Source organism: Medicago sativa, chromosome 3 (genome assembly GCF_051527215.1).
Source record: "Medicago sativa cultivar Bolivia chromosome 3, Bolivia_mono, whole genome shotgun sequence".
Classification (NCBI taxonomy): Eukaryota; Viridiplantae; Streptophyta; class Magnoliopsida; order Fabales; family Fabaceae; genus Medicago; species Medicago sativa.
This window is the reverse complement of record NC_140751.1, coordinates 75036608-75061433: the sequence shown is the minus strand read 5'-3', so window position 1 is coordinate 75061433 and position 24826 is coordinate 75036608. Positions and strand designations below refer to the sequence as shown.

The window sequence follows — 24826 nt, the reverse complement described above, 5'->3', positions numbered from 1 at the left end:
TTTATTCATTTTGGTCCCATAAGTTTAAAGTCTGTCAAACAAGTCCTTAACTTATTTCTTTTATTCAATTTGATCCAATTTTGATAATTTCTATCCCCTAAAAAAAGAGACCGTTGAATTACGAAGGTCTATGAAATTTTACGGTGTATCACCAACACCTAATTTATTTACCTTCTTCTTCTTCTTCATCTTCATCTTCATTCATCCTTCAATCATTTCATAAAATAAAATTAAAAAACCCAATGAGATTCATTTACAAACATAACCCAAAATTCAACATTTAACCAAAAATAAAATCCACATTCAACACACAACAAATATAAGATTCATTTACAAACATAACCCAAAATAGTAAAATCAGTGAGGTAGAACAACCATCACCACCAAGATCGTACAACAACAACATGTGAGAATTGAGATTCCATTCTTTTCCTTCTCACAATGGAAACGAATTCCATTCCAAACGGAAGCAACACTGCTGTCGGAGCCCAAATCGGAGTCATCGCCACCGTCAACCCTACACCTGCTCTGTCCTCGGTGATTGATGTAGAATTTCTACATGTCATATAACTATGTACACGTGAGTATATATAGGATCGTTTTCCGCAGGGAGTTGCGTTAAATCATAAGCGTTTTCACAATCTTTCACATTAAGGTATCCTTTATAAAATGTTTGTTTGTAACACTATATCCAAAGATGACATAAAAGTAAAAACGAGAGGAGATCGAACTATTTCTCTTGCGGTATAAGATAACAAGCAAGCATAACAGCAGCAATCTCTCGATCGATTAACAGACTCTAGCTTTATAACCAATATTATCACAATCATTTCTACAACATCCTTCGTGTCCAAAGCGATATCGTTATTTCTAAATTATCGTTTAAACATTCGTGTCCAAATCCCTTAAACGATAACAAAGTCGATCGGATAACTTAATCGACCGTGTCCAGCCTGATTAAGTATCCGAAAGCATTAAATTCTTGATTAAAAGCAATTATCAAAGGTTTACAAACTTGTCAAGAGTGATATAACATAAGATAGATTGTTATTCTAGTTCTAGATTCAAGAGTTCGTGTCCAAATCATCTTGAATCTCATTGAAAGCATTAAACATAAGAATAACAACAATATTGAATCATTAAGCTAGAACCTTATATATTAAAAGATCAAAAGATTACATAATAGCTTGTTTGTTACCTCAATACTACAAAGAAGATGATAGTTACACATAGACATGTATACTATGCAAAGGATGAAGGAAAGATGAAGATTCTATGTCAAGATCCTTCGTGTCCAAAGTGATCTTGAGTTGAATCTACTCATAAACCACTTGCTTTGTGTTTCTCTCTTGGAAATAGCTCTGACCTCTCTCTTAGAATGTATGAAAATATCAATGGAATAGTGAGTCACCTAAAAGAGAGGTAAGAATGCTATTTAAAGGGCCTGTGTTTTTGTACCTGCGCTAATAGCGCAATTCACGCTAATAGCGTGGTAAGTCGGCCTATAATCTGGCCAATAGGAGTGTGCCACGTTGGTACAATTTGCCCTGCTTCGCCCAAACCACGCTAATGGCGTGGCTCTCTGGAGTAATTACGCTAATAGCGTGTTTCTTGACAGCTTTCTCCTTTGCTTCGCTCCAGGTACGCTATTAGCGTATCTCTCTGGAGTGATTACGCTAATAGCGTATCTTACGCTAATGGCGTATTCTTCACAAGTGCTCCAGATTCACGCCCCAGGTACGCTATTGGCGTATCTCTCTGGACTTAGGCATTTCTTGATCACGCTAATAGCGTAGAACACGCTAATAGCGTATGACTTTGAACTTTGACGTTTCTTGCTCCTTGCTTGTATTTTCCTGCACAAAAAGGGTAGAATAAGGCTCAAAAGCATAAATGACATATTTGCATAATATTTGGAGTTTTCCATGGAGAATCTTGCAAAAAAAGTCACTAAAATGCCTAAACTCCTATATGAAATATATCACTTTTAAACACTTATCAGTGATTCACGGAAGGAAGATGGTGGAACGATTCAAGTTGCGGTGCCGAAAGTGGTACCTCCGCCGCCTGAAATTGTTGCTGTTAGCGGTGGTGGTGTGTGATGCTCCTAAGAGAAAAGTGTTGGATTAATTATTTAATTAATCAATTATGGATTGACAATAATCAATTATTATAAGTTAATATTATAATATAAATTATGAGTTATTGTGTTGAGCACTAATTAGTTGATGAATATGTGTGATTGGGCTATTCTTTTCTAAATGGACCGTGATGGGTTGGACCATTTAGCTAAGCCCAATGAGAGGTCCCTGCCCTCAGCCGTTTTGCTATTTAAACGTCATCCCATCAGACGGTTAAACACTGTTAACCATTCTAAACACTCTGCTGCAAAACAGAATGAGAGTAGCCATCCCTCTCATCCTTCTAACAGCTATCCTTCGTGAATCCTAAATAAGGTACACAATCTTTTATTCCTTCTTTGTTGCTTTGATATGCTATAATTTGTATCTAATGATCCATGGCTAAATCCTTCAAACTTTTATCAATTGGTATCAGAGCCAAATAGATACAATTTATGGCTATTGCTTGATTTAACATTGAGTAGTCATCAATCTATCATCGAAACATGATTTTGGTTGAAACGTATGAACCAGTTCATTATAATCATTCTTTGATTGCTATTCTTTGAACAAATATAAACATTGATTATTGTTCTCTCTTAGAAATACATGACAGTAAACGTTTCTTTTGGTACGTGCTTCTAATTATTTTGAATCCTATCAAGAAAGCATGTTGTGACTCTTTCAAGAAATCCACAATTCAAACGATCTTTTGTGGTGTTGTAAGTTGCTGTGTGTATTCCTTTTAATCCCTAATATATGGCTTTAATTCTCAATCTAAATGCCAGAATTGTTTAAAGGGTTTTATGAATAACGTATCCTAAGCAATTCTATTTTCATGTTCCAAATATTCTATTTGTTTGGCAATCAAACCTTTAGAATCACAATTATTGGGAAAAACCCAAGTCCCACATCGGATAGATAAGACTCTTGATAAGAGTTTATATAGATGAGGCAATCCTCACCTTACAAGCCGGTTTGTGATGATGAGTTAGGCCCCAAATTTCAACATGGTATCAGAGCTTGTCGAATTAACATGGTATCAGAGCTTGTCGAATTCAAGGGCCACCTACCGATTCACGCACCAAACCCAAAGAGTGCTGGGCGTGACGGGGGTGTATTAGGAAAAACCCAAGTCCCACATCGGATAGATAAGTCGGATAGATAAACCTTACAAGCCGGCACGCACCAAACCCAAAGAGTGCTGGGCGTGTCGGATAGATAAACCTTACAAGCCGGCACGCACCAAACCCAAAGAGTGCTGGGCGTGACGGGGGTGTATTAGGAAAAACCCAAGTCCCACATCGGATAGATAAGTCGGATAGATAAGACTCTTGATAAGAGTTTATATAGATGAGGCAATCCTCACCTTACAAGCCGGTTTTGTGATGATGAGTTAGGCCCCAAATTTCAACAACAATAACGAGTTGCCGGATTCATGAGAAATCTAGTTTTTCGATTTTTTTTTAAAACCCCTCAATAACGAGTTGCCGGATTCATGAGAAATCTAGTTTTTCGATTTTTTTTAAAACCCCTCAATTTTCAAATCAAAGATTTCTCACCATTGGCTTAAATATTTCGTGAAATTGAACGAGGGCTTCTCTTAATCGATCGATTCTAAACCAAACTCATGTACGATCGTTGTGTTTTCGATGCCTGTAACGAGAGAATGAATCGGGTTTCATTCCGGGTCGTATATCGACCCGTTTTCCTTTTCCTAGCAAAGAAGATGCACGCGCGTGGTATTCACGCGCTCACTTAAAAAGAAAAAAAAACTGTGTCTAAGCCGCGTGAAGGAAATAATTCCATATTTATCTATCCTTTTAATGCCAAATAGTTATTATTTAATACTCTTATTCTTGGCATTATTTTATGGAATTTTATGACACTAGATGTTTTATATGGGGACAATGAAAATATATTCTAAAACATTATATTCTCATATTTGTTGTGTATAAATTCTATGAACATTCCTTACTCTCATATGATTCATCGGATAAATCTCACCCTTCTAAATAATAAATAAATCTTACTCTTTTAAATTATTCTTTTGAAGATAAATTTTACTCCTTTGTGTCAATAAGGAATTACTCATCCCAAAATATTATTAAGGAGATTTGTTTTAATTCATACCCTTAGTATCTTGGATTTGATTTATGAAATCGTTAAATATTTGATGCAAATTAATATGAGAATCATATACTCTTTTAAATCATGCATTCTCTATATTTGAGTCTAAAATATTCTATGTGAAAATACTTTTTATAGTAATAACACTTATGAAAAATATTCTTTTAAAGTGTTATGATTATGAAAATTCTTAGACTCGATCTTATATATTCTTTCATCAAATGTTCTATATAAATTATTATATTTTGGGATTTGTCGATGCCCTCAACTATTTATTAAGTAAAGAATAATTTGACTATTATAGGATATATATTCTTGATTTGTGGGTTTCAAAATTTTGTCAAATCTTAAAAGGATCGTTGAGAATAATTTCTCTTAAAATCATATATTCTCAATATTTGAGCCTAAACTATTTTTTGAAATTTCTCTCTTATATTAGTAACACTAACTATCTAATAAAATAAAATGTTACTATTGTGAATTTCTAGAAGGCTCAATTTTATTAATTCTAATGCCAAATATATTGAATTTAATATATTCTTTCTTTCATATTGTGAATTTCTAGAAGGCTCAATTTTATTAATTCTAATGCCAAATATATTGAATTTAATATATTCTTTCTTTCATATTGTATTAGTATAAATATCCAAAAATTTCTAATTGATCATTCTTTTTGCGACATATATAAACTAAGACACTTGTCCCTGATTCTTGTCACAAATTAATTTAAAGGGTCCTAATAATATTCTGTTTTCAAAATGAGTATAGTGAGTTGTATATTATATATGCCATTTATATTAATTGAATCTAAAATTGACATATTTCTCTTTAATATACATTATACTTTCTACTATACTCTCTAATCTAGACCCGTAATTTACTACTCTAAATTTTGTGACAAATTTTTGTGACAAATACTATTAATATGTCTTGTCGCAATCAAGTACTTGGATCACAATAATATTATATTAAATATTTTATATATATTGAATGATGCATAGTTGCATTTTTTATGCGAAAATTCTAATTATGAATTAAAATTTGTATGCCTCTTTGTTGTTTATCCGTTAAATATTATCAAAATAACTTATTAAGAATTGAGGCAATTTTATAATACTTATCATCCTTACATCTGAATTCTTATATAAATCATACTGATTTATAATTAGAGTCTCACCTTTGTTTATTTATAATTGCTTATTCTCTATTAATGAATATTTTGAGATGACTATATTATAAGATATTCTTGTTAAGTCATCAAAGGTTATTGGCTCTAAGTATAAGGATGAATGTCACACACTGCGAGGTAAGTCGTGATTTAATTATTTTTTTATCCTCTTGTGACTTATCGTATATTATTGCACATATGAAAACAGTTATTCATTCTACTCTTTGTTGTGCAATTATAATATCCTATATATAAAAGTGAAATCCTTTTTCCAAAATATTCTAAATAGAACTCTATAATTATTATATAGTATTACTACAATACTCAATGTTGTATTTATATTCTAATTCTAATTTATAGTGAAAGTATTGGAAAAAAAAAATTTATTCTAAGAGTTCTACTCTGGATAAAATATAAAACTAATTGACACACCTGTATTCTAAATAATAACCCTTTGGTATTATACTATTTCATATAAATAAATTCTAAAGTCATATTTATGATGTGCTAATTTAAAAATATTATTAAGCATGTCTTTCTATTATTTGAATATGACCGAAGTTGAGTAAATTAAGTACAATTGTTTATGCATGATATTATTTTATCATATTCTCTTAAGCATAAATTTTATTGATTTGTGTAATTGTAATCTCACCTATCGTGGATACAATTATGCAAATTTTGTTAAATAGATTAGCATTATATCGGTGGCAGTCATACCCTATCGGTGTGTTGTTATTAATATAATTGCTATTATTCAATGTACCTTAATTTTTATACTTCTGTCAAATATAATTAGAGTACCCTATAAATATTTAAATTTTTTGTGACATAAGAATTGTACATTGTGAAGATATAGTTCTTACTTATTATCCTTAAGATCCTTGAATGGGATTAATATAAGTAAGTTACTTTGTTAAAAGTCATGTAGAAAACTATATAAATTATGCAATCCAATATTATTCTAATTTGGAATTAAATTTATACACAAATGTTTTTTTTTTATATACAAAAATATTTTGGATTGCTACTATGCCTTTGTTATGTGAGTGACGGACATACCCTATCGGTGTGACGTTACTTAACATATCATTCTGTGATAGAGAAATAGGTGAATATTTTATTTAAAATATCTTTCAAAACCTTTTAATTCAACTATCATTATCTATTCTCTATCAAGTGGGAGAATCATTGCTATGTATTGTGTAACGTGATGGACATACCCTATCGGTATGACATTACTTAACATAATCATCCTTTTGTGGGTAATAAAAATACCTTATTAGTTTAACTATCATTCTCACCAAGTGGAGAACATATAATTCTTCAACAAGTAAGGAAAATTCTACATGTCAATTAACTATATCTCATAAACAAATATATTTATTTGTTTAATAACTTTAGATATAAAATTGTAGAGACTTATATTGAGGATATTAATTATATTATTATTATACACTTCCATATTATTTTATATCATTGTAAACTCATTTTTGTAAAAGCAATATGTCAAAATCCCAAAATTCTAAACCATTATTCTAAATAATTATAAATGGTATATTTGGGATATTTAATTTACTATATTTTGATATATTTTATATTATTGTTATTCTTTAATACTTATGGAAGTTTATGACAATTTTCTCTTATATCCTCAATAATAATAAAGTATAAGTCTCGTGTACTTCCGCTGCGTGTAACCTAATCTTTTCTCAAATGTGTGTAATTATAATTGTAGCATTTAAATTTTGAGTGAGTTACTAAAATTGTATAGTCTCATATCCTATTTTATGATTTTAGAGACTAAATCTCACTCATATGAGTCTCAATCCTATTTTATAAGACTAGAGACTTAATCTCACATGAATGATGATAAATTTTTTATATAATCACCACACTCTATCATGTAAAGGTTACTATATTTGTAAAATTCTTGAAAATTTTATTTGTGAAAAAAAAGGGAGATTTTGTGTTATACAATTCTTAAATGAAAATTTACATTCTCCTTAATTCTAAATGCAGAATATGTGGTTAACTACGAAACCCAATTCTTAATAATATCTGCCATTAATAAATTATATATACATAGGGTTTCATACTATCATTGAGTTACCATTTGTGTTAATAATTCTGCTATACTCATGTGCAAAATATGTGGTTGAGTTCATGAAAGTCTATCATTTAAAATTATATAACCACTTATGTTGATAATCTTGCACTCAAGTATCCCACTGTTGAATTGAATATTACATTATTAAAATATTTTTATATATCAGTGATCACTAATGAGTATCCCACTTACTCTTGTTTATATATATGTGGGATCAGTGGGAGTGTGTACACAACACTATATATTATGAGCTCAAATGAGAAATCTCACTCTTGTTTATATATATGTGAGATCAAGAGAAATGTGTACACAATATTATATACATACAATTTAAAATTCTCGTCATTGCCATATACTCTTGTGCACACTATAAAATATGGCATAATTTAAGAGACTTTAAATTTTAGTCTCATTCTATTATATTGAGATATATATTAAAATTCTATCAATCTCAATAAGCATCATAATTGGATGCTTAAGTCAATTTTGTTGGAATATGCACAATAACTTCTTAGCATGCAAATATATATTGTGCTTCTCTTTTACCAACATTCCACATTTTATGAGGTCATAAATAATAAGTACAATGTATAATATCAATACTGCTATCGAGTATGATATTGTGTTCTTGAAGTACTTATAAACTGAGATAATCATAAATGTTCATTCATTATTGACATTTTAGTGGCCACATTAATCCACATCTCGTTTTCTTTAAACTAAGTGTATATGTTAATCCATTTTGGAGATTCTTGAATTTCCTATTTCTTTATGGATTTTCATAGTCACATTTTTTCTAAAACTTGGATTAATTGAATGTCAAAGAACATTTATCGATTTTGATTAAATGTAATTACTCTCTCTTTATAGGCTATCCCTATAAGTAATTACTATTCTTATACCTATGTGGATATATGACTTTTATAGAATTGAAAACTCATTGACAGAACCACTAACCACAGACTTATATAAATGAGTATTGTAACTCATAATGATTTGATTAAGTCAATGATATTTTGGGTTAGTGGGAGTTTGTTACAACATTTTTAATGCTTGGGCCATTCTTTAATGACACATTCTTTTTAATTCAAAGTGTCAGTATAAATTCATCATTTGTTAGAAAAGTGAGTCTTTGATCAGTATGATTTGTTTTCCCTATCGGATTCAATTTCTGCAGCATTAAAGCTTACTTCTCTTTTGAATGATTAGTGCTTTGACCATACATATAATTTTAAAAGTTAAATTCTTTATGACAAGTGAAATTTTATATTCTTTTAGTAATTGAGTATTGTCATCCAAGTGGGAGAATGTTGGATTAATTATTTAATTAATCAATTATGGATTGACAATAATCAATTATTATAAGTTAATATTATAATATAAATTATGGTCTATTGTGTTGAGCACTAATTAGTTGATGAATATGTGTGATTGGGCTATTCTTTTTTAAATGGACCGTGATGGGTTGGACCATTTAGCTAAGCCCAATGAGAGGTCGCTGCCCTCAGCCGTTTTGCTATTTAAACGTCATCCCATCAGACGTTTAAACACTGTTGACCATTCTAAACACTCTGCTGCAAAACAGAATGAGGGTAGTCATCCCTCTCATCCTTCTAACAGCTATCCTTCGTGAATCACACAATCTCTTATTCCTTCTTTGTTGCTTTGATATGCTATAATTTGTATGTAATGATCCATGGCTAAATCCTTCAAACTTTTATCAAAAAGGTGTTGTTGCTATGATTGATGGTGAGGAGTATGCTAGGAGGCTTGAATCTGGCGATGTTGTTGTCAGTTTTGTTCAATTCTGTTTTTGGATTGGAACCATAGTTATGTGAAATTTTGATGTGTGATTTGGATTGGAACCAGTGTTGTCTGTTGAGAATTGCTTGTTGATTAATGGGTATTCCACAAGTTTTTGAATTCTGCGGATTAATGGGTCTTCCACAGATTAAGAAACATTCTTGATATGCTTCACGTGTGTTTCCAACGAAATGTGCCAGTCTTTGAGTTCCATCGCCTGTTGTAGAAGAATGTTTCTTAATCTGGTTTAATAATTGGTTAGCATTTGAAGTATCATTACAAGAAATGGATTGTGCACATACGATTAATAGTGTCCTCAAATCCACAACTTCCTCATAACTTCTCTGTCTCCTAGAACCATAGATTCCGTTTGATAATTCTTTATTCTGCTCAATGTTTGTGTTTTGAAGTTTTGCCCTTTTGTGATTTTAGTACCAAGGTAGTAATTTATGAAATAATTCTGGTAACTCACTGTTATCATCTACAGATTCGAGTGTTGTTGTGCTGTTGTGTTGTAATGGAGGAAAAATTGAATTAAGGATCCAAGTTCTTCTTTTGATTATGGGATGGTTATGGTGGAGTGATTGGAAGATGTTGATGATGATAGATGAAGATGACAATGATGGTGGTGTAGTGATTAAATAGCAGGTTTAATTTTTTTTCCTGGGTTTTATTGAGGAAGGATGAATGTAGATGAAGATAAGGGAAGAAGAAGAAAGTAAATAAATTAGGTGCTGGTGATGCACCGTAAAATCTCATAGACCTTCGTAATCCAACGGTCTCTTTTTTTAGGGGATAAAAATTATTAAAATTGGATCAAATTGAATAAAAGAAATAAGTTAAGGACTTGTTTGATAGACTTTAAACTTATGAGACCAAAATGAATAAAAGAATTAAGTTAAGGGACCGGCGGATCAATTTAGCCTAAAAGCTTCTATAATAGGAGGAAGTCATTGACTGCCACAACCATTTGGACACAATTACATATTTAAAAAAGGTAGAGAAAGAAAATAATTAAATAATACATGTATTTTGATGTATGTGTGTCTAAATAATGTGTCCAAATTATTATGACAACGCAAGTATTTCTCCTACGATATACTTGGATTGTATGGTGAAGAATTTTTTTTTTTTAAGATTGATGTTTTTTTTTTTGAGGAATTTTAAGATTGATGTTAAATGCCTTTTTTTAGCCAAGTCTTTTATATTTAATAATTAGAAACCAATAGTATAAGGAGCAAAAACTTAGTTTTGATAAAAAAAAAAACTTGTTAAATAATTAGGTGATGTACAGAAATTGTTTAGAGATTGTTATCATTGAACAGATACTGCTTAATGGTTCGGAATTGAACTGCAATACCTGTTCTTCATTCATTTTCTTACTTTCTCTCTGTGCACAGAAGAGATTATTATCACGAAGATCATTTATGGGATGATGCTTTTCCCTTCTATATGTATAAAATCAATATCAATACACTACTTTCTTTTCTTTTTTTGAATTAGAACTTTCTTTTATTCCTCCTTTGTCCTTGATTGCATATTTATCGAGGAAACAATCATTTTGGTCTTTGAATATGTCAAGCGCTCTTGATATATAATCCTTGAATGTATCATAATTTTAAAAACACCCCTGGATGTATTTGTCCTTAGTGAATTTGATTTATCTATCTTTCGTTAATTAATTTAATCCTTGAATGTCAACTCCATTAGTCAAATTAGTCCACAAAACCACTAACAAAAAACTTACTCTGTTTTTGCTATTTCAACGCATTTAAGGACTGTAGTGAATTGATACACCCTCTTACACATTTAGGGATCAAAACGTTACTCCATATCCATTTGTGTATGTCACTTTCATTTTAGTGTCAAAAAATGGAGTTGAGTTTGGGACCTATCAATTAATATATAAGGAGTTTGTTACTGTACACCGAAAAGACTTGATGATTTGCCAAATAAATGCATTTCTATTTGTTCTCCAACTATAATTTTTCGGATTTATTTAGTACTAAACTTATATGATAACTAATTAATTGTCTGTTTGGTGGTGTGCCCTTTGTGTTTGAATTGAAAGATTTTTATAAGAGATGCTGATTGCATTATTTTCTTGGGAGATTTTATGGTTGCTGACTTGGAAATAGGAGTAAGACAATGACAGTGGTATGTTAAGTTTCACTTGATCGAGTATACGATTTGTGGTTCCGGTTTTTCTAAAGTTAGCAACTCAATTTAACGATTGTTTCTTTTCACGGCTCGAATGAGAGTAGACATATGAAGCACATATACAAACACATACACCGAACACGACATGGACACGCCGACACTGCTAATAATTTGAGAAAATCACATAATTCAGTGTAATTATGTGTCGGTGTCGGACACGACACATGTGGACACCGCAACACGTCTAATCTGAGAAGCGTCCGTGCTTCGTAGACACACGTCTAATAGAAGCTAAGATTTTTAGCTTCATAAATATACAGCATAAAGGCATTGCAAACGTGCGTCTATGATTGTAAAAGCTAAACCACACACGTAATTAGAGTGTAAAGTGTGTAATATCAACCATTGTTAAATAAATCAAAAGCTGATATTACATGCACGTGTGTAGAACAACTCCTGAGTGTGTTTTCATTTTCTCACTTTACTATGTGCTGATTTTAGAGGAACCAAATCCCGTAAGAAAACTTTCAATTGTTTTTCTGCTGGTTGTGAGTTCAGGGCTTGATTGCTTTATTAATAGATTCATACCCCTTGTCCAATATCTGGGACGCATATCTTTGTTACTCATCTTGCTTTATTTAAAAATTATGCAATAACTACTTGGTGATTCCTATGTCAAATTTCTCTAACTCCTTTTCATTGTAATTGTAAAGTAGTACTCTGCAAGTTAAGAGGATCTTGATATAGGAACCGACATTCTAAATTTCAAATGTAGATGCTTTGATATTTGGTAACTGTGTCTACCTACTATCTCAAGTACATCTTCAATGATTTATTGGTACAAAGTTAAAAACACAAAGTTATGATCTTTATAATTGTGGGTCCAAAGTCTACTCTATCTTGGTAGATTCAATTATTCAAGATTATGTAAGTTATCACTAAGAATGAACACTGCAAACCCAGGTGGACATCTAATGGTATCTATTGCAATGTTTTAGATTTTGATTATGAATGTAACATTTTTTTTCTAGATTTTGAGAATCTTGTATACGGATGGGGAGATTGCATTAACAGATACACAATTGGTTGAGCCTATATACCACCATTAGATTTGTGGGTGATAGATAGTAGATTTCTTTGTACCAAAAAAAAAAAAGATAGTAGATTTCTATTACCACCGGCAAGATTATTTGTTTAAAAGAATGACATTTCACATGATTTTGCAGGATTTGAAACCTCTACCTGATTGTTTCGAACAAGGCCAATGCCCAATCCATCATCCCATCGGATCACCTAAGACTTTGTTTGAGAGTTTGGAGGGAAGAGGAAGGGAGGACTTTCAAGGGTGAGAAATATAGAGAAAAATGGAGAAATTTTTCGCATTAGAGTATATTTTTAGAGAATGATAAATTATTGCTTATGATTCATATATTTTTAATATTAAGAATATTATAACAACATAAATTAAATTTAAAGAATTCATATAAACCTTCATCCGATACAATTTTTTAGTTCCCCAAATGATGAGGGTTTTGTATTATAAACCCAAACTCCTCCCCTTCCAATATCCCCTATTTCTTCCACTTGCTCCTGCACCCCCCCCCCCCCCCCCCCCCCCCCCCCAAACTCGTAAACAAAGCCTAAGTCACTCACTCAAAGGTGGACAATCATATGAACTTGCCCGAGAGGCATTCTTGAAGAACATACTAGGACCGTATGATCAAGTTAGAACCGTTTGATATAGAGCAAATCACGATGTCTATGGTGGTCCATAGAGACTATTGTCTAAGGTACAAGTTTGGACGCTAACACCATAATCATCATACTATGAAGTCCAACTTATGGTTGATGCCATTTACACATCTCTTAGACTATACATCCCACTATTATAAGAAAAATTTCTTTTTTAGATTCATTGAATAATTGATGTATCTGATTTATATATAGGTCAGATACATCAGTTATTCAATAAATCTGAAAAGAAATTTTTTATTTGTAATAATGACCGGAAGGTGTATAAGTCTTAGTTTTTTTCTTTTTTCTTTTTGAAATATATGTCTTACTTTATCACCAAGGTATTCTACATTTTAAACCTAGCCACCACGCCTCAAACACATACTAACTTGAGTGTCGGGGTGTTTGCGGGTACACCCCTACACCTGGGATTGAAGACGGAGATTCCAGTCATGCGCCACCGTCCAAGGAGCCTTCTTGCAGTGGTCCATCATCTGAAGTTCTCAACAAGAACACTAATAAAAAGGTACGGCTAATACTCTTGTCTATTTTAGAAATCTTTGATATTTGGGTCACGTTTTATGATTCTTTCATATTTTTATTACTTAGGTCTCATCATTGGACTTTATATGCAATAGTTGATGTTGAGTATAGGCTGTAAACAATATGAAAGCTAATGTTGAGTATAGGCTGTAAACAATATGAAAGCTAAATTAGCCCACTCAAACTGACACCAAGGAGAATCGAACCTAAGACTTTGAGGAGGAGCACACTCCTAGGTTCCAAATCAATACCACCAGACCAACCCAAGTGGGTTAATTTGTGTTATTATTACTAAAATCATATCAAGTAAAATGAAGACAACTTACAAACAAAATGCATCCTTACACATTTTGCTGGTTTTCTAATCAAATTTTGAAAACCGAAACCAAATTGAACACATTTTCTCAATTTTATCATTTATAAACATGTACATAACCAATAAATTGATTTAAAAACCATGGGCAAACAAGAGATGTGACATAATTTACACATAAATTTCCAAGTACTAGTAATGATTGCTTTAGCTGCAAGCATCCCCGGCCATATTTACGTGGAATTACCTTAGGTTAATTGAAACAGAAGGAAAGTCTAATTACAGCAAAATATTATCTCTTCTCTTCAACCATATACTCATGAGATGAAACAATTCATAAATGCAGCTGACATGGTGGTTCCAACATGAGATTTTGATGTATATCTCACATAAATATGGCTTTTCAAGTGGATAACGTAAGGATTATGGATTGTGTATCCCTCTTCCCTTCTTCAATTCCTTTCCCTCAGCATTTATGGAGCAAAGAACATAAATGAGCATGAGGCTACACATCCAATATGCATTCAATGTGGATGTAAATGTACTAGAGGTAGTAGATTTAAGCAAAGCCATTATTAAAGTTTGGAGAGTGGTCAATAGTTGGGTGGTTGGAACTTGGAAGTAAAGTAACTCACACCACTGGAAATATTTGACAATTTTTTTTTTATATAGACTTATCAAAATATTAATGTGAATGTTTCATAAATCAGAGCACTTGTGACCATCTTTATGTGTAGATATTACTCCATAATAATAGCACTAACTTCTAACTTTTCTGTTTCAAACCTACCATTTGCCATATTGTTAAATTTTGCTGTCCTTTAGTATCTGTATTCTGTAGGGACTTTGGATCGTTGTGATAATCTTGGTTAATTTACTGAAACTTAAATCAGTATATTATAGGTATTATTGTACAGAAGATGCTTTAGAATACAGAAGCACATTTTCTCAATATTTCTCTAGTATTATTGTCCTGGCAGAAGCTTGCAATATTGCAAATGAAGTTAGTGTGTTTTGATGCACTATGGAGATGTGAAAATAATTTCATTTTGCTAGAAAATAATCAAACTATACATGAGGACCATAACAACACGTAATCAAAACTACTTATTTGAAGAATCGTCACCCGCAAAATGTAGAAGTGGTCCTTATAATTAAATGTTTTAATAATATCGCAACACTTAGTTCTGATCTGTCACACTACCTGCTTCATACGTGACATTTTTTTTCCATTTAATCAAATTGAACATTTTGTTGCTTGAGTAACAATTAATATTTTAAGGATTAACAAAAATGTCTTGGTTAGTTTCAAATCTTGGAAGAATCTACTAATATTCTGCTCTGTCAACGTGGATTAATGTAGATGATCGAGTACAATATGATATGATTATACACTAAGAAAACTTCATCTATTTAACAGGGAATAAGGAGAAAAGAACTAGATAGATAACATAGGATTGGTCCATGCCATGATGTATATAAAGCTGAAATTTTCTACATGAGCAGTATCTGCATTCTGCACTGCAGGTTCCTAACTAGAGCAGAAGAAGCTGCATCTGCTCTTCAAGAATTTTGAAGGGTTCTGGTCTGGTGAGTGCATGAATTTGCAGTTAGGACAAGCAGGAGATGACTTGCATATCATAACCAACATGTGACACTGCATGCAAACTGTTGCAACCATCTCTTTGTAATCTCCTTCGGTTGTCGACAACCACGACTGAGAACCGTTTAAACCACCCGAATCTTTCTTAAACTTGCTTGATTCAATACAAAGATCATCATGTTCTGTCAAACTCTTGGGAGAATTACCAGAATTCTTCTTCTGATCACTGTTTTTGTTTTTCCTTTGTGATTCACATGTCAAGTTTAGCTCAAGGTCTAAGCTCATGTGATCAGAAGAAGGTTGTCGCAGGCTTCGTTTCGAGGTTTCTATCGTTGTCCGATCGGGTCTTGTGTTACACAACTGTATCTTCCCTGACTGCACATAAAAAAAATTAAAGATTGATCATAAGATATGGTATCATTGGAATTTTGTATAAAGTTTGACAATATATATACTATACAACATATACCTGAATACCAAGGTATTGACACCAATTATTTGAAGGAAACATGGTCTCTAGGGGAGGCTTTGTATCAAAGGTGGATTTCCTTTTCTCTAAATTTGTTTGATCCTTGAAGAATTCTTCAGTAAATGGTTCCTCAAACTTTCTTTTCTTTGATGCTTCAAATTCTTCTTTAACTTCAGTTCTTGGAGTCATGGACAGTGCTTTGAATAAGGATACCATGGCTTGAACAAATGGTGGATAGTGGTTGTGTGTGTGTTTATTTGTTGGTGATCAAATGTAGCACAATACTTGGGTGTTTATATAGGATTTAATGTGTCTATCCCTTGGACTGGTATAACTGCAAAGGAGAATTTAATGTGCGTAAAAGTTGAAAGTCCAAATAGAAGGCCTTTGCTTACGTACTATAACGTATTTTCCCATGTTGGCTCAGGATTAATTAATTTACTAAGCTTCGAGGGAAAGTCTTAGATGTGGTTTTTTTTTTTCCTACTAAATAAATAAGCATTTTTTGTCCGTAAAAATCAGGAGATGATTCATCCACATTTCTCAAATGAACATTATACTGGGTCCAAAGAAATTAACCTTTAAGTGATCTTCATACCTCGAAGGATTAGTCTTTGGCTTTTGGTTAAGGATACCATGGGCAACAAAGAAAAAGCATTACATTATATACTACATCATATACTTTGTCTATCCGACAAGAATTTACAAAGTTGACCAATTGACACATGTTAAGAAAAACGTACAAATTAAAGAGATGAAATATTATTTTTACTAAAATTTTACTGTCATGTATTGTGTATTCACCTTTATTATAAATGTGAAGCAGAAGATATCAAATTAGAGTTATCTGGGTGGTGTTGAACAGAGGAATCAAGATCCTCTCCATTTTTTATATTATCAAAGTTTATGAAATATAAATACAATAATGTGACATTTTGTGGGTTCAATTATAAAATATACACTTTTAAATTCTTCCAAACTATAGTAATGGAGAGGAAAAATGGAAAAAAGAGCTTAACTCTGAACAACTAATACAATTGAAAAAAAAATGTAATTAATATTATATTGAAAATTGAAATGTATTGATCATTTTCAAATTATTATTTTCAAATAGGTCAGTTGGTTTGGGGGTAAAGAGAGTATATTAGAATAAAATTACTCCTAAGATTTGTTTAATATGAACCTCTGAAAAATGGACCAAAGGTGAACCTTTACCATTATTAGTAACAAAAAATGAAAAACAAAATAATATTTTATTAAATATACTATAAATAGTAAGGTTTACCTTTGAACCGGGTCTATATTAAATGACCCTCCTACTCCTACCGGGGGGTTAATTTATCTATCATATCATAGTATTTAATTTTTTATTTATGAAAACCACTTCTATGATATTTGTATTAGTAGACTTTTTACAATTGTAAATTAGATCAACTAAAAATTAACCCATTTGGGCTGATCGTTGTGTTAGCTTGTGATCTTGAAATATGTTTCTCTTCAAGGTCTCATATTCGATTCTCATTGATACCAATTTAAGTGGGTTCATTTTGCTTCTTAAAAAAAAAATCGACTAAAAACTAATCAAATCTAGACTAAACGTAATTGGAGCAGATTATATTTCTCATATAAGAAATGCTAACGAATGCCCCCGAAAGTATTTAAGGACCTTAAATTATAAATTTATATGTAAATTTGTATATTCAATGCATTAAAAATTGACATATTTTATTTTTAGAAGATAATTTCTAAACTTGAAGTGTTTAAAGACTGCACCGAAAACATTCATTAACAAAACCATTATCACATAAGCTATCTAAACCAAATTTAACTGTACATGCTTCTAATCTTTAGATCATAAAATGTTTTTGGACTTTGCTAACAAGTGCTTTAAAGATATTGTTTAAGGAACTCACGAAAAGAAATTTTATTATTAAAGTACAATTCAAACACATATAAAAATCATAAATACACAATATTCAATATAAAAGTTACTACTACTTTTATAGGGATAATAGTCACTTTAGTCCCTGAATATGTAATGATTAGTCATTTTAGTCATTCATTGTATCAAAATTTCAAAATAGTCCCTGATTGTGCATTATGTTAGTCAAAATAGTCATTGACACTAAAATAATCTCTCAATGTTCACAATAACTCTTTTCATATATGGACTAAAATGACAATAAACATGTACTAATAAGGACTAATATGACAATATGACAATAAGTAAGTATATTGTGCATTTTGTTAAGGACTATTTTGACTAACAAAATGCACAATCATGGACTACTTTGAAGTTTTGATACATTGAAGGACTATTTTGACTACTCATTACTCCCTCCGGTCACTATTATAAGCAAATTTGGACTTTTTAGATTCATTCACTAAATGATGTATGTCGTCTATATTGTAGACCACATATATCATTTACTGAATGAATCTGAAAAGTTAAAATTTGCTTATAATAGTGACCAGAGGGAGTACAATTTCAGAGACCAAAGTGACTATTACCCTTAAACCCCCACTTTTATATGATTAACCAATGCCCTAAAGACATTTGTTAACATTATTCAAACGTTTTTCACTCAAAACCGAAATAAAACGCAATATAAGCATCCGTACATCCTTAGTTGAGAGAGGGTACGTGCTAGAAAGCCGAAAGGGCAAGGTTGGACACTTATGAAAGGCGGTGAGAAGTGAAGAGGGATGACATAGTCATTAATGTTGTGGGTGTGTAAGCAGATAGATGAAGGGGAAGTTTTGAATGCAATGGTACTTTAATGCTGATAATAACTCCAACTTCCCCAATTAGATCTCTCATAAAACTAAAATCTTTAAAGCTCTCAACACCCTCTTCAGCCATTAAAATGAACCACGCCCATAGATGACCTATGCTATTAAACACCCCATAAAGCTTTAAATGCTTTTCAACACCCTCCCCCATTAAACCAACCAAGTCCTATGAGTTGCCGAAAATACTGAAAGCAAATTTATTGTTCTTTCTCTCTCCATGTCCTAGTTACACCATGGATTTTGAGGAAAAAATTACTCCATCTCTAAATATTTCCTTTATTTGTTTATAAAACTATGGGTCATGCTAACTTGTGCCCTAATGACACATGTTAAACAACATAAAAAGAGCAACTTTACATTGGAAAACACAATATGTCAATTTTAAAAAGTTGAATGTACGACTTTTGATACGTATATTTCTATAAAAAATTATTTGTCTTTAAATATATGATCATCTAAATTTTTTATATACATTTACTCTTTTTTTTCCCTCAAATATATCTCTTATTAATATTATAAATTTGTCTTTTGAAATATGAAAAGTAACATTGAATGCATCTATTTGTATATAAAGACTAATTTAATAAGAAATCTTAACATATGACCTAATGCAGGGACGAAGCCGAGAATTAAACTTTGGGGGGACCGAGTTGAAAGTATGATTTAGTGAAGAAAAATAAATTTTTAAATGCACAACATATACAAGATATTTAAGAGATTATAAGATACATTCAAAATTAATATATATTTCAAAGACATAAGAAAGTTGAGTAGTAGTTTGAGGCTTGTTAAAGAATTATAAGACTAAAGCGATTTTGGAATAGCATAGAACAATAATATGAAACAGTGAAAATGAAAACAAAGGAAAACGAAATCACCACCAGTGAATCGTTGTTAGTGGTTGAGAGTGCGCAAATAAAACTGTGGGTAGCGATTCATTATTTTTAATTGAAATCGCAATGAGGAATCATAATTTAGGATTCTAGTTAATGATTATGGTTCTTCTATAAATTGCAAACAAAACCACACCTTCCCGTTTTGTTGTTAAGGATTAGTGCAATTAAGTTTATAAACTTACTTGTTTAAGGTCCATTATCTTGAGTCTAAACAAAGGGTCACCATTATCTTGAGTCTAAACAAAGGGTCAATGTACAATATCATATAAAGTTCACAAAAAATAAATGTATAGACCGAAAAGTGTAATAGCATATTAGCATTTTTTTTTAAAAAGGTCGGGGGGTTGTGCCCTCTGTTGGTCCCCCTTCTAACTCCATCTCTGGTGGCACATATTAGTATACTAATTGTAGAAATTATATATTGGAAATTGTGTCCATTTATTTTTTAAAAGTTGAAAATTAGTATTTCTCAATAAATATAACTATTTGATGAATATTTAACATGTGCGTTAATGGTACATGTTAGCATGACCCAATTAGTAATAGTCATATACCGGAGAGGATCCTCTCTGGTTTTCTGCAATCACTAAATTCCAACCATTAATTACACTACCTCCCCCTTTAATTTTTGTGATTTGGCCAAAATGGTTTTATATTTAGGGACGAATGTAGTATTAAAACACATTATCTCACCTAATAGAGAGACATGATCACACATGAGAAAAAATCACGGGAGACAATTCCCTCCCTTCATATACATTTAAGACAAAAATTTTAGTCCAACAATTTTATATAATATCTGTGATTTTTGTTATACGTTCGTATAAAAAGGGACGAGTGAAGCACAATTTTTTTTTATGGATTATGCTAACAAGTGCTATAAGGGCACTCTTTAACATTTTTTTTAAATATATTTCTTTTTGTATTAAAAAAATATACTTCTTATTACTACAACTAAATTGTATTTCCTCCTAGGGCCCTTCAATGACCGGTTTGATTTGGTTTGGTTTTGAGTTAACATGTTGCCCAATCCGATAAAAAATATATGAATTGGTTTGGGCTGGATTACACATTTTTGGGATAAAGTTCAAACCAAACCAACCGATAAACAACAAGTCGATTTAGGTTGGATTGATTGGGTACATTAAAAATAAACGTACAAAAATATTTAAAAACTTTGTCAAATATAAAAAAAATTCTAACATTAAAGCACTTCAATAGTCAGAGTCTCATGTCAAAATAACAAAAATGAGTGTGCAACCAACTCACACAAACCAAATATACCTTTTTTTTTTTGTCGAGGTTTGAACCCCGGACCTTACATATATTATGCATCGTCCATAAAAAAAAACTTTTACTTACAGACAAAATTCGTCACTAAATTAAATACTCATTTATGTGTTGCCCATATAAAAATGTCTATTTATCTGTAAGTAAAAGTCATGCTTGAACCATTTGTCATATATTTAAGGGTTATGCTAACAAGTGCAAGACACTTGTTAAGAAAACAAAAAATAGTAGATTTACAATGGATTCAACAATATTTCAACTTTAAAAAAAGTTAAAGTCGTTACTTTTTACCATTTTTCAATGCAATATTACTATTTGTATTCTCTTAACCAATGTTTAAGGGCATTCTTTAGCATTTCCCACTATTTAATTACAACTTAGTTTTCTATCCCTATATGCGGTGTTTGATTTTTTTCTTCAATTCTTTTTAACTAAAAGTTGTCAAGATTATATCAGGACCTCCGAATTGTCGTAGACTGCCCGGACTAAATGAGTATTTTAATTTAAAATGAAAATTCAGTATTAAATGCACTTTAGGACTGGAGGGACTAGGGGACTACTGATATTTGAAATCTTGGAAACAACCGTTGCCCATTTGTCATCCCACGACATCAGCTTCATCAAGCCCATATGCTGACTTCCTCACAAGAACCAGACAACTTTGCTTTAATATGAGGTCCCTAATTGTATGTAACATCATACAATGTTCTTTTACGCAACTGAACCCAGTAACAAATACTGAATGAAAGCAACTTTTGGGTTTAAACAACTACTAGTAATATTTATGTTATTTAAATTCATTTAAATTTTACTTTTAATATTCAATTTGTATATTTTTAAATTTAAAAAAATATGTAGAAAATTTATTTAACTTAAGTAGTATATGGTTAGTTTTCAAATCTCCTAGAATTATAATGTAGAATTAAATTTAAATTTAAAAAAGATTTGAGTTCATAAGGGTAAAAGAAACAAATTAATCTTACTTTTTTTGTAGGTAAGAACCAAATTAACCTTGCTAACTTGCAACTTCAAAACATAAGGTGGAAACATGAGAGTAGCAATTTTCGATTGAAAGACAGAATTTTTATTTAAAAAACAAGAATGAAATGGAAAAGCTGCCAAGTAACTGTTGGTATATTTTAATGATGAAACAGGGAAAAAGAAATTGGCTCAATTGAATTCATCGCATTCCTTTGATGGAGACTAATTTAATGAGGTGTGTTGTAGTATGACTCAAAATTTGTTGGATGAAGAATATTGTTGCTAAAATATAAAAGATTTGTTTCAAATATATTTTGTGCTGAAAATATATTTATGGACAATAAATATTTTTTTGTATCGTATGAAGGAAGATTTGATGCAAATATTCTTTCACTGAAGAAAAAAAAAGAAACGTATCTTCAGCGTAATATCCGTTCCAAATGAGTTATATTTCTCTATAAATATAAATCTTGTATCTGATAACTTTGAGAAAGGTAGAGAGCCACAAAACAAGGGTTTAGAAGACAACAAGAAAACTAGGGTTTGTAGACTTTGCTCTTGGCAACAAACACTAGGGTTGTGATTGATTCACCTTGGAAAACACTATTAGAATTGAGTCTTTTGGTCACGTGAAGAGATTGAGACTTTGGGTATAATTAGGTTTGAAAACTTATTCTTGTAACCCTTTGATATTTCTTTTGCAAAGTTATTCATCATTATAGTGGAACGGGAGACTGATCCCTCCCCAGACTAGGTCAGTATTGGACCGAACTAGGTAAACAAATTTTGTGTTCTCTCTTTCTTTCTCTCGTTGTTTTCTACCTTTGCTTGTGTTTATAACTGTCACCCACTTTGATGTTGGTTGCTTGATTACTTTGCTCCACACATTAAGTATTTTATTGGTATGATTTTTTAACGAATTCACAACAAGGTGGAATAGAATGGAAATTACACTAGGCTACTTGACAAAAAAAAAGAATGGAAATTACACCATGCAATAATTTTTTTTAAGGGAACCATGCAAGATTAATTAGCAAAAAATTATTAGGTCACGTAAATAGAATAAATAGAAAGTACTCCCTCCGTTTCAAAATGAGTGTCGCTTTAGCCAATTGCACACGGATTAAAGAATGGAATAAAGTAGTCAAATATCATAGTAATTTTACTAAAATAACCTTACTTTTATAGGAACAAGACAAACTTAAAGTTGCATTGAAAATTGTGTGAGAGAGAAAAGTTGGAGTAATTATTGAGGGTAAAGTTGGAAGAAAAAAATTAAAGTTGTATTGGAATGTAAAGCGACATTCATTTTGAAACAAATTTTTTGGCTAAAGCGACACTCATTTTAAAACGGATTGAGTATAATGTTAACTGGTGCCTCCGAGACACAATAAATTATGTTTTACATTAAAAGCAACATTTTCACATTTTTAAACATTTAATAACACAAATTCTAAAAACTTCTTATTATATTTATTTCTTTAACTAATGATCCAAAGCATTATTTTCTTAATAGAAATTGCAGTAGTAGGAAAAAAATTGATGGATCCAACTACCATGCCATTAAAGGCATTAAGAGAGAGATGGGGCTTCAGTTTCAGGTAAGGCTACCTATCTTCATTAAACCACCTTAAATTCACTTAAATGCAAACTTCAATATATATACCAAATTAAAACAAAATTGATTTCTTGATCATCCTTTTTTCTTCATTCTCATCGACAGGTTTGTCCAGTTAAATGCCCCCAACCCACCTTGCCTTCCATTATTTATGTTCCCACCCTTCTTTTCCGTTTCAATCACTTCTAAGAGTACTAGAATCTGTCAGATTTTATTTTTTGGTACAATAATCTGTCAGAATCTACAAAGCTCAAATCCACACTTATTTCTCTTCCTCCCACATCTACCATCACTATGCACTAAGCACTACTAGTATTATGGAGAAGGCTTTGACCAGTAAAAATGAACACAATGTACACTAATGAAGAGAACTACTCTAAGGAGTATACTTCTAGTAGTACTGACTCCACGCAAACATTACATTTCTTCTATCAAATCCATTTGTAAAAATAATTGCAAAAAGAGAAAATTGGGGATATATTGTCTGCATCACCCTTAAATCAATATATTTCATTTAGTAGCGGTAAATACATCAATATTCGATAAAGTTAATTTGTACTTTCAAAAAGATATACACCCTCCGTCACTATTATAAGCAAAAATCACCATTTTGGATTCATTCATTTAATGATGTATGTGGTCTATAATAAAGACCGCATACATCATTAAATGAATGAACCTACAATATTGTTTTTTGCTTATAATAATGACCGGAGAGTGTAGTTAATTTGATAAAAAAATGATTTCATTCAAACATGTCAATTATTAAAGTAAACATCCATTTCAGTCCTTACAGTCAACCATCGCCTTTAAATGTATTGAGTGATAGGAATCTAAAACCTATCATTAACATAACTATGAGAAACTATGGTTCTAATCTAAAGGAGAAGATGAAACTAACTAAGATAAAATAAAATAACATTTTCATTCATTTTTCTTCATTAATAAAACTATAAGAAACTAGGGTTCTAAGCTAAAGGAGAAGAAGATAAAACTAAGATAAAATAAAATAATATTTTCATTCATTGTTTTTACTTCCAAATCATGAGACATACAATGCTTATATAAGTTGATGCGTATAACATGGTAAGATAA

At 31.3% G+C, this 24826-nt stretch overlaps 1 protein-coding gene across 1 annotated transcript; it reads right to left on the bottom strand.

The window, feature by feature from the left end:
• Nucleotides 1-15407: 15407 nt before the first annotated feature.
• LOC146940166 (uncharacterized) lies at nucleotides 15408-16437 on the bottom strand. Its single transcript, XM_085753802.1, has 2 exons — nucleotides 16154-16437; nucleotides 15408-16059 (listed from the first exon to the last, which is right to left on the bottom strand). Exons 1-2 carry the CDS (start codon nucleotides 16367-16369, stop codon nucleotides 15613-15615), a joined length of 663 nt encoding a protein of 220 aa, XP_085609928.1. The 5' UTR covers nucleotides 16370-16437; the 3' UTR covers nucleotides 15408-15612.
• Nucleotides 16438-24826: the final 8389 nt, after the last annotated feature.